The sequence below is a fragment of the Carcharhinus amblyrhynchos genome, chromosome 1 (assembly GCF_965287045.1).
Source record: "Carcharhinus amblyrhynchos chromosome 1, sCarAmb.v2.hapA, whole genome shotgun sequence".
Taxonomy (NCBI): Eukaryota; Metazoa; Chordata; class Chondrichthyes; order Carcharhiniformes; family Carcharhinidae; genus Carcharhinus; species Carcharhinus amblyrhynchos.
Window position 1 is genome coordinate 46,031,211 of NC_137324.1, and position 12,030 is coordinate 46,043,240.

The 12,030-nt window shown below is 41.2% G+C and overlaps 1 protein-coding gene across 3 annotated transcripts in view; it reads left to right on the top strand.

The window, feature by feature from the left end:
* Positions 1-12,030, top strand: part of galt (galactose-1-phosphate uridylyltransferase) — a 67,551-nt gene that overhangs the window by 13,739 nt on the left and 41,782 nt on the right. For all 3 annotated transcript variants that reach the window (XM_080217210.1, XM_080217032.1, XM_080217116.1), the window contains exons 5-6: positions 4,196-4,325; positions 7,300-7,356. In XM_080217210.1, the coding sequence (XP_080073336.1) occupies positions 4,196-4,325; positions 7,300-7,356 (187 nt within the window). The remainder of the gene's footprint in view (positions 1-4,195; positions 4,326-7,299; positions 7,357-12,030) is intronic.

Consider the following 12,030-nt stretch of genomic DNA (forward strand, 5'->3'; position numbering starts at 1 on the left):
AAAATTTGAACCCAGAATTATTCCAAATTCGAACTGGTTATCTCAAACTTCAATTTATATACCTTGATTTTGAAAGTCCAGTTTACTCTCCAATTTTTATTAAACTCTGTATCAAACCCACTGTTGTAAAATCACAACTAGGGAAAGAATATTGAAACATTAAAAACAACGAAAACATAAACATCCCAACTACTTTATTAAACACACAGACACATGTGGAAGCTTCCAACATTCATTCCACATTATCCTTTATTCAAATCCAACATCCTAAACTGGGATGAAAATAAAATATTGAAAGAAAATAGAGAAAAGATTAAGACGTTGTCTTCATTCTTCTTTCTTCCAGTTGTAATTAAACTCAAAAACAGAAGTAAATTCAAAAAATCTTATACTTAAAATTTCAACAGTTCTAACACTGCCTCAGCCCCTTTGATGTTAAAACAAAGTGTAAAGCATTGCATTTATTACCCGCAATAAATACTCCACAAGAACAAACAACTCCTGCTCTCAATCCAATACAACAACCACCTACATTCAACAAACAACCAGATCCCACAAATACACTGAAATACAAAACTTAAGATTTCTCCTTCGGGTTTCTCATCTGGCCCATCTTTAATTCCAGATGCCCATTCTACTAATTCATCATAGTTCTGCGTACTAAGAATTCCCAATTTAAGGATTTTTTGGTGAACTGGTGACAGCCCATTTTAAATGCTTGTAAAAAGGCTCTATCTGCTCAGGCACATTCGGGCACTCCTGAACATTCTTGGTATAATCTAAAGAGTCGCTTGCCAAATTCAGAAACTTCTCAAAAATTTGGTTTCTCTTTTCTACTTCTCTATTGCGCGATTCCAACATTTGATTTTTACTTTGCCATCAGCCCATTTCTTATCTGAGATTGAGACTTGTACAATTAATCTGGCCAATTGGTGAACAAAGAGAACTCCAATTTTCTTAGTTCTGTCTTTCTTTCCTTTTCCAACCATTTTCGTTGTTGGCCTAATGAACGAGATGAGTCCCCCCCCGCACCCCCCTTTTCTCATGTGTTTAATGAATTTGTCCCTCTCAGTAATAGATCCCTCTTTCAGGATTCCCGGGACTCCCCACTGTCCTTGTGATCCTGCCATAATACAGATAAGTTTATACTCACCACCTGGAGTCTCCTAATCTCCCTTCTCGCTCTCCAACTCCCAAACTGCTCTTATCAGAGTCTGGTAATACCTGTCAGGGGTGGTCAAATCCCTCTGTATCACTGCTTATACTAATAAGCTTAGACCTTTAAGCCGGCTTTTCCTTCAATTCTGGTGATCACTGACAGTCTCTTTCATACTCACGTCTGAACATCACATTCCAGGCACCTTTCTACAATCTTTTACACCCACTTCAAACTCCTGACCATCGCGTGGGGATTTCCTCTCTTAACAACCGGTCTAAGGCTGTATTTTAAAGACAAATGCCTCCTTGTCCGTATATGTTCAGTTCAGACCCCTTTCACACTCTCACAGTCTCTCATCACATACTCTTTTCACAGATCATTCCCCACTGTAGTTTGACTCACTGTATTAAGTTTGGTGATCTATTCCAGTACCCAGATTGTGGCCATTCAACCTAAGCCCGCAAACAGATCCTGGCTTTCAGCATCAAATGTTGTACGTAAAATAATACCTCAGACTGTTAGTGAGTCAAAATACAGTGGCTTTTATTCCAAAGCTTTGGGGTCTATTCCAGAGTTTAGGGAGAAACTGGTTCCTTACAATGGACTACTAAACTTCTCATAGAACACAAACACAAGTGGGCATTTATACATCATGAGTCTTAGTATCAATCACGACACAAGTTTCCCATTCCGGCCAGAACTCCGGGTCTTCCTTCCTTGGTCGTGATATAGCCCCAGATTTAATCATGATTCACAGTCCAGCTGGCAGCCACGGTCATGACACAGGCTTCATCTGGTCACGATTCAAAACCCTTCTGCAGCAGTACCAGTATCCCTGTCTTTGAAGTTACTTGTGTGATCACGGCTGTCCCAGCAGGACCCTCCCTGTTAAAAGCTGGTATTGCGATCTGCCATCAGAGCTGTCAGAAGCCGGTATTGTAAACTACCATTTTTCTAATGACGTCCAACTAACACAAATAAGTAAGATTTGCAAAGACTACAAAATAACAATCACATTAACCTCTTTGCCTTTATAAAAATGAGAATTAAAGCATGTAAGACATGAACAAATAACTTATATTAATGCCAAGAGTAGTATAAGCAGCATAAGCTTGAGAAGATCAGTCACGCGGAAGGGTTATGTTTGTGACATATGCAAGATACAAAATCCATTAACCCTTTCCCTACTTCAGACCCCACACCATTGGTAACTGGCCTCTAGTCTGAAAATTTTCCCTCCACCACCATCCTCTGTCTTCTATGATACAGCCAGTTACATATCCAATTGGCCAAATTTCCTTCTATCCCACACCTCCTTATCTTCTTCATGAGCCTACCATGGGGAACCTTATTAAACACCTTACTAAAATCCATGTATATCAACTGCTCTGCCTTCGTCCACACACTTAGTTACCTCCTCAAAGAATTCAGTCAAATTTGTGAGGCAGGACTTGCCCCTCACAAAACCATGCTATTCCAGATTAAACTGAATCTTTCCAAATGGTCATAAATCCTATCTCTCAGGACCCTTTCCATTAACTTACCATAAGATTTTGAAGGGAATAGTTAAGCTAGAACAGGGAAGTTGATTCCACTGGCGGGTGAAACTAGAACTAGGGGGCATAACCTCAAAATAAGGGGAAGCAGATTTAGGACTGTGTTGAGGAGGAACTTCTTCACACAAAGGATTGTGAATCTGTGGAATTTCCTGTCCAGTGAAGCAGTTGAGGTTACCTCATTGAATGTTTTTAAGGCATGGATAGATAAGTTTTTGAACAGTAAAGGAATTAAGGGTTATGGTGAGCGGATGGGTAAGTGGAACTGAGTCCACAAAAGAGATCGGCCATGATTTTATTGAATGGCAGCACAGGCTCGAGGGGCCAGATGGCCTATGCCTGCTCCTAGTTCTTGTGTTCTTATGAACAGGCTCAGTAACTATCTCCTTGATTAATCAGATTGAAAAATTATGAAATGAACGGCAAAGACTCTTATTACTAATGCCAGTTAGAGTAATAATGAATTCAATGTTGAGTCAGGACTAAAGAGAGGGAAATATTAATTGGATTTTATTTTTATTGAAAAAATAGAGGAATTTCATGCTGAAATCCCTCATATCCTCTTCTGGTTGGAGACTATCTTTGTAGGGACCGTGGGTTTGTAAAATTGCTACTTTGGTGGCATTTTTTATTCATAGAGTCATAGAGGTTTGTAGCATGGAAACAGGCCCGTCGACCCAACTTGTCCATGCCACCCCTTTTTTTTAACCTCTAAACTAATCCCAATTGCCCGTGTTTGGCCCATATCCCTCTATACCTATCTTACCCATGTAACTGTTTAAACACTTTTTAAAATTCAAAATTGTACTCGCCTCTACTACTACCTCTAGCAGCTTGTTCTAGATATTCACCACCCTCTGAGATATCAAGATCACCCCTAAGCCTCCTACACTCCAGAGAAGAGTCCCAGTCTATCCACCCTCTCCTTATAACTCAAACCATCAAGTCTCTGTAGCATTTTAGTAAATCCTTTCTGCATTCTAATTCCTTCAGAAAAATGTGAGCATCGCTGATTAGGCCAGCGTTTGTTGCCCAGCTGTAATTACCGTTCTGATGGTGTTGCTGAGCTGCCTTCTTGAATCGATGTAGGTACCACTCAGTGCTGTTAGGAAGGTATTTCCAGGATTTTGACCCAGTGCAAGTGATGAAACTGCTTATATCCTAAGTCAGGATGATATGTGGATGAGGGAGAATTTGCAGGCAGTAGCACTCCCTTATGTTTTATGACCTTGCCTTTCCAGATGATAGAAGTTGTAAAGTTGGAAGGTGCTGTTGAAGGAGCTTCTTGGCTTATACTGCAGCAATTTCTGGATAATGCAGAAGTGAACTGTTAGATAAAAACTGCATAGGTGGCAATTCTATTTTTGGACATCCATTGCAAGCTCAGTATTGTAATATTTGTTTTGTGGTAATTAAGTGTTCCATATTACAGGGATGGTACAGTCCTTTAATTATTGCTTTGTGTCTTGGACTCTTTCAGTAAGGTCATGTGTTTCCATCCACATTCCGACATTACCCTGCCCTTGATGTCCATTTCAGAAATCAGAGCCGTGATTGACAAATGGGCAGAACTCATGGTGGAACTAGGATCGACATATCAGTGGGTGCAGGTAACCAGAGGCAGAAAGCCATTCATTTTATGGTTTTAAGTAGATGTGCCATATGCCTTCTGTATTCCTAGCATGCGGAACCATATGTATCTGTTTTAATACGGTCCTCCATCCCTATTTCATGTGCTGTTTTCCCCGAGTGACAGAATACTTGGATATCTCTGTCGTATCTATCTCTCCTCATTCAAGAAGCTCCTTAAAATTTACATATTTGGATCAAGTTCTTGATCTCCTGTCCTAAGATCTCAGTACATAGTTCAATGTATGTAGCTCCTGTAAAGCAATTGTGACATTTACTCTTAAGTTTGTTTATTCATTTGTGGGACATGGGTGTCATTGGCTGGCCAGCGTATATTGCCCATCCCTAGTTGCCCTTGAAGGGCAGTTGAGAGTCAACCACATTGCTGTGGCTCTCTTTACCATGCCTAATGACAACGAAGGTTGTCATAGTACATTGGGGAGACCATGCAGACACTACGATAGCGGATGAATGAACACCGCTTGACAATCACCAGGCAAGAGTATTCTCTTCCTGTTGGGGAACACTCAGCAGTCACAGGCATTCGGCCTCTGATCTTCGGGTAAGCGTTCTCCAAGGCGGCCTTCACGACACACGACAGCGCAGAGTCGCTGAACAGAGACTGATAGCCAAGTTCCGCACACATGAGGACGGCTTCAATCGGGATCTTGGGTTCATGTCACACTATCTGTAACCCCCATGACTTGCCTGGGCTTGCAAAATCTCACTAACTGTCTTGTCTGGAGACAATATACACCTCTTTAACCTGTGCTTAACACTCTCTCCACTCACATTGTCTGAATCTTTGAGACTTGATTATCTGTAAAGACTCGCATTCCAACCATTATGTTGTAAGTTGAGTTTGTGTCTTTATGTGCCCTGTTTGTGAATAGAACTCCCACTCACCTGATGAAGGAGCACCAAGCACTCCAAAAGCTAGTGGCTTTTGTTAGCAAATAATCCTGTTGGATTTTAAACTTGGTGTTGTGAGACTTCTTAGTGTGTTTACCCCAGTCCAATGCCGGTATCTCCACATCTTTAAAAGGGACCAGACCTTTTGGTTCAGCAAGTGGGATTCGGGATTATTGAAATGTAGAAATACGTCAGTGAAGTGTTGTGGAAAATTGTATTGATAGGTACACTATTTATCATATGAATTCGTTGTGACCTAAAATCTTAATGGCTTGCAGTATACTAGTAAAAGATCATTGTGTGTGTGTATATACCATAGCAGCAAAAAGCAAGTATTTGACAAAATTGAGCTGTCAGATTATTCCATGATAGTATGTACCACAATGTCAACTAATCAAATTGCTTTTTTAATTTTGTTCTTTAATTCTCCATTATCCATTTTCGTCTTCAGTCAGGTTAGGGTAAGAAATTGGAAAAGACATAGCCGCAAAAACATACAGAATCCTGAGAAAAGTTGGTTACTTAATGCTTTGTCCTCCCCATGGGCCTACTCTTCTGGAGCATGGGGATTGACTTAGAAATACAACCTGGTTTGGATGCAAGGATTTTAAATGTTATTTGTTAGCAATGCATCGAGTGCTGTAATCACCATAAATCAGTAGTAGACTACAGTACCCAGAGTTTACTGCAATTACTTACATCACATGATACTTTATGTGCGTATACAGTTCAAAAGTATATTTATTAGTTGGAAAGCATTTCAGTGCATCCTGAAATCATAAAAGATACTTCATAAATGCAATCTTTTTCATATAACCAGGCATAAGATTTACTGACACCATGAAGCTTGAGTGGCAAAATTTCAAAATTTTTATACAGTTTAGATAGTACATAAACATAAGAACATAAGAAATAGGAGCAGGAGTAGGCCATCTAGCCCTTCGAGCCTGCCCCGCCATTCAATAAGATCATGGCTGATCTGTCGTGGCTCAGTTCCACATTCCCACCCTCTCCCCATAACCCTTAATCCCCTCTCTTATCAAAAACCCATCAACCCGCGTCTTAAAAATATTTAGCGAGGTAGCCTCCACCACTTCAACGGGCAGATAATTCCAGAGATTCACCACCCTTTGAGTGAAGAAGTTCCTCCTCAACTCTGTTCTAAACCGCCCCCCCTTTATCTTGAGGCTGTGCCCCCTAGTCCTACTATCCTTTCTGAGCAGGAAGAGTCTCTCCACCTCTATCCTATCCATCCCATTCATCATCTTATACGTCTCAATGAGATCTCCCCTCATTCTTCTAAACTCTAACGAGTACAAGCCTAATTTATTCAGCCTCTCCTCATAGCTCAACCCCCTCAACTCCGGCATCAGCCTAGTAAACCTCCTCTGCACTCCCTCCAAGGCCAAAATATCCTTGCGTAAGTACGGCGCCCAAAACTGCACACAGTACTCCAGCTGCGGCCTCACCAATGCCCTATACAGCCGCAGCAAGACCTCCCTACTTTTATATTCAATCCCCCTCGCGATGAAGGCCAGCATCCCATTCGCCAAAGTTATTTTTAATTTTGTTTGACGTTGCTGAGGGAATCTGAGGTTTGTACTGAAACTGCAGGGCCAGGGCTGTGAATTGATATTGACCCTGATTAGTAAGTCATTGAGACCCAGACACTGCTGAATAGCCACTACTTGAGTGAACAGCTACTGAGGCACTAAGATTGCAGTGAAGGAGATCCTCCACTATATCAGTAGGACTATATCAATAAAAGGCTCAGTAAGAACTACTGGATTTTCACCAAGTTGGGTGACATGAAGTACCTTTAAAAATGTCTACAGGAACATTGAAGGTGTGATCAGAAATCACATTCCGATTTAGCAATACCCAATAATCTTAGGAGCAAATTTTGTTGCTGATCCAGTTCTTTTCAGATGTTTTCTTTCAAACTTGTAAAGAATGCATGCATCCATTGCTGATCAACTTGAGTGAAATGGTAACTTATGTTGTCATTGTTTCTCACAGATTTGATTAATATTTTGATTTCAGATTTTTGAAAATAAAGGTGCTATGATGGGATGTTCAAACCCACACCCACATTGTCAGGTAAGGCAGTTTACACATTGTGCACCTTGTATTCACACATTCCAACGACAATTTGGGTTGTGCATCTTTCATTAGAGTCATTTAAGCATTTTAATCCTGCTCTATTCCACAAGTTGTTTGAGTAAGTTGTTTTAGTACAAAGAAATATAAACTGAAACCAACTTATCTTTAAATGTAGGGATTTGTGAGATTTCAGTGCTCTTCTTTACTATGTTGTGATCTAGTAGTTGTCTGCCTGCTATGTGACAAAGCTACCATTTTGGTTTTCTTTTTGTTTTTGGAATCTGGAAGTAGGGCCCTGCATACCATCAATGATATGTCCTGTTGTTTTTCATTTCCTTCAATGTTTTTAGCGCAGAAGGAGTAACACATGCTCACTGTACTGGGTCCAGTCTTCCTCACTGGTATCATAAGGTTCAGGGTTTCTGAAAAAAGACATAATGGCTTTTACTTACCAGAGAAGGTTCTTGACTTGGGGGTTGTCCGGAGGAGGGAGATGGAATTTTTTTTTTCCTTGTTGCTATTGTAATAATTCAGCCAAAAGCCAGTTTCCCATCACCAAGAGACCTTTATCATGAACAAAGGAAGAGACCATTCCCACGGCTCATAGCTAGGTAGTGCAACACTGGTCAGGGTGAAGTAAGAGGTTTAAGTGTCCATGCTGAATACTTCCTACTGGGCAAGCCTTAGCCTGCTCAATTATAGAATCATAGAATCCTTACAGTGCAGACGGAGACCATTCAGCCCATCGAGCCTGCACTGACCCTATCCCTGTCGCTCCACGTATTTATTCTGCTAGTCCCCCACTCACTAAGTAGCGATTTAGCATGGCAGTTCAACCTGACCTGCACATCTTTAGAGCCCATACTCCATGAAGCCCACAGAGCTCTGTCAACAATCCCCGTGGCCTTCATGGCCATCCTAACAATGAGATCATAAGGTCAGAAGTAGTGAAGTGCACTGATGATTTTAGCACCTTCTGCACTCTTCAGATACTAAAAGCAGTCCATGTCCAACTGGAACAAGGCCTGGACAGTATTTGGAAGCAACATTCATGCCGCACAAGTAGCAGGCAATAACCATCTCCAAAAAGAGAGAGCCTAACCATTGCCCCTTGATGTGCACTGCCATTACCATTGCTGAATTCCCCCATATCAACATCCTGGGGGTTACTATTGACCAGAAACTTAACAGGACCAGCCATATAAATACTGTGGTTATGCTAGCAGATCAGAGGCTAGGAACCCCATGACTCCCCACGCCTGTCACAATCTACAAAACACAAGTCAGGAGTGTAATGGAATACTCTCCCCTTTCCTGGATAAGTGCAGCTCCAGCACACTCAAGAAGCTTGACATCATCCAAGACAAAGCAGCCTGCTTAATTGGCACGCTATCCCACTTTCAACATCCACTGGCTCCCAGTGGCAGCAGTGTGTCTTACCTACAAATTGCAGTTCAAGAACTCACTAAGGCTCTTTCCAAACACATGACCATTACCATTTAGAAGGACAAGGGTAGCTGTCACATGGAAACACCACCACCTGAAAGTTCCCCAGCAAGCCACTCACCATCCTGACTTGGTTGTGTCAAAATCCTGGAACTCCCATCCTAACAGCATTCTGGGCGTATGTACACCACATGGACTGCGGTGGTTCAAGAAAGCAGCTCACCACCACCTTCTTAAAGGCAATTACGATGGGCAATGCATGCTGGCTCAGCCATCGAAGCCCATGTTCATTGATGGATGAATAAAAAAGGTTTAGTAGCTTTCATTCAGTTACAATTATTTGTTGACTTGGTGCTTAAATGTACCTACACTTGTGCGCATTTTAGATACACAAAATGCAGTGTTGGAAATGAAAGTCCTCCTGCTGTACAAAAAAGGTTACTTCTCTTAGGTTAGGTTGAAAATACATTTTTCAGGTGTCTGTTCTTTATGTGTACATCTTAAGTACAAGTCTTAGCAGAGGTGTTTCTTATTGTTGCCACTCCTGGAGCACTGGAGGTCATTGTAGTGCCCCAGCGGAGCCTGGGAATTGGAATTGGAGCTTGCTGATCTAAACCAGGCAGCATCTTTAATCACTTGCCATTGGGGAAGTTGTAGAAAACATGACCCTGTGATTAATCAGTGTCTGACCTGAGAATGTTTGACATTGGGAAGAGATGTAAAATGTTGACATCTTTTTGAGTATTTCACAGATGTAAATTATTTTCCTTTAAAAGGATAATTGTAAGCACACTAGAAAGAAAAATTAGGTAATAGGTTTTGGGGGAAAAATTTGTTCATGTAGTGCCTTAGCCTGATTCACCTGGACAGGCAGTGTTACAGGCCACGAAATGTAAGGCAGTATTCAATGATATTGATAAAGAATGCTGTCTAGGCCATGCAATTAAAGGACTGCAATGTGCCCTGCTGCAGGGAATTGATGTATGTCTCATAATGGCTATGGCAATTGGGCGACACGGTGGTTAGCACTGCTGCCTCACAGTGCCAGAGACCTGGGCTCGATTGCTGGCTTGGGTCACTGTCTGTGTGGTGTTTACATGATTGCCCGTGTCTGCGTTAGTTTGCTCCGGGTGCTGCAGATTCCCCCCGCCGTCTGAAAGATGTGCTGGTTAGGTGCATTGACCCAAACAGGCACTGGGCTGTAGCGACTAGGGAAACTTCACAGTAACTTCATTGCAGTGTTAATGGAAGCCTTACTTGTAACTAATAAATAAATTTTTAATTGAACAAAATTCATTCCGTTTTATGGGTGGAATTTTGGGATGGCAAATTCAATGAGCCGTTAAAAATTCCATCGAATTTGGTGGGACGGGAAGGTCCTGGTGGCAGGAAGGGCTGGAAAATTCCTGCCAAAATTTCTAAAATTAATAAACAAATTAGTGCAAGTTCCAATTTTATTCAGTTTTATGATCTAATAAGCTAACAAAGGTTATTTATTTCAGAAATCTGTCGTTCCTTTATAGTTTTACTTGCCTCCATTTTTAATAAGTGTGCATTCCTCTTTATCAGTCCATCACAATACAATTGTAGCAACAATAACTTCATCTGATAACATTTCACAGAAGCACTATCAGATGAAGTTTGACACTGAGCCTCTTAAAGAAATTTTAGGACAAGTGACCAAAAGCATATCCACCAATACCTGACTTAAAAATCTTTTTGTTACCACAGATGTTTTCATCTACATTTGTAACTTTGTCCCTATCTCCCCTCACTGCTGTCAGAATCAAGCCTTTTATCACTTTGAACCACAGTTTCTTGAATGCCCACTTTGCCTGCCTTGCTGTCTCAACCCTCCACAGATAACCATTCATTGAAAAGACAAAAGGCAACATCCTCGTTCATTCGATTTCCCCAAATTCAATTACTCTATCCACACACTGAATTTCACTGACTCCTATTCCTCTGTAAATAACTTCAGTAATCTCTTGATTACTTTCAATTCCCTCCATGGTCACAATCCATGTACTTGTACACACTTTGCTGTTCTGGCATCAAGTTGCTCCTTGTCCTGTGCTTCCCATTTTAGTGTCCACTGTTTTGTGTAAATTTGACTTCTTTAGTGGGACCTCCCTTATGTACAGTTTTTATGGTTAACAGTTAAATCACTAGGTGGCAGTATGATCCCATTATTGGAAGGCATACTGGCAGGGGGAATGAAACTTCTGTTTAAGAAGTTGCTGTTCTCTGTAAATGCCATTTCTTTGAAGTTGAATGATCGCTTTAGAAATGGAAAAAGAAGCAGTAGAACAAGGAGTAAGCTGTTGTATTCCAAAAAACACACTGCAGCAACATCAGTATTGTTCAGGATAAACAAATGTAGTCAATGTAGAGTTTCCAAGGAATTTATGAACAGGAATAATCGTGCAAATATTCCCACTTTATGTGAATGCTTTACTAAAAGCGAGCAAGACTGAAAAAACATTACTGATTCCTATCCGTGGGAAGCGACTCCAAAATCATTTCTAATTACATATCTGAAGTGGGTTTCAGTACTTCGAAGCAGTGAACAAAATAGCCTGTATTCTGCTTGGGTTCTGTCATTTTTATTGTTAAGCTTTTCAAGTAGATTTGTTATCAGCACAAGGACTGCAGTTGTCCACAGGAAAGGTCTCACATGCTGCCTTGGGGAAACTAGGATTTGACAATAAATGTGCTTTTGCTGGAGGTGTCTATGGCTTGGGTGGAATTTTGCAATCCCCGACAGATGGGCTTGTGGAGGGAGTAGGGGAGCTGTAAAACTCCACTGGTCTCTTTTTCACTGCCTACCCGCCCGCCCCTGAGATGGCTGTGATTTAATGGGCAGTGGGTAAGGCCTCGGGCAACACGCACATCCTCACACCAGTTGAGACCTTTTAAGTGGCTGTGAGCTTTCTTCTTGAACCACCACCGCCTTTGCAAAGGCTACTAAGGTGAACAGTAAATGCTGACCTTACTAGTGTTGTCCGTATGCCAGAAATTAATAAAACAAGTTAAAAATATGCTTATCTTTTATATTTTATAGAGTAATGCACAATGATTGCTTCACACACCAGAGGGAGCCTGTGTGCTATTTCTGTCCCTTGGGCTAATTGAAACAACCTGCTTGAGTGACTGAGAAAGGATACATTTTTAACTTATAGTGGAACTCCCATGCTCTGGTGCCACATGTAGATACAAGAAGGA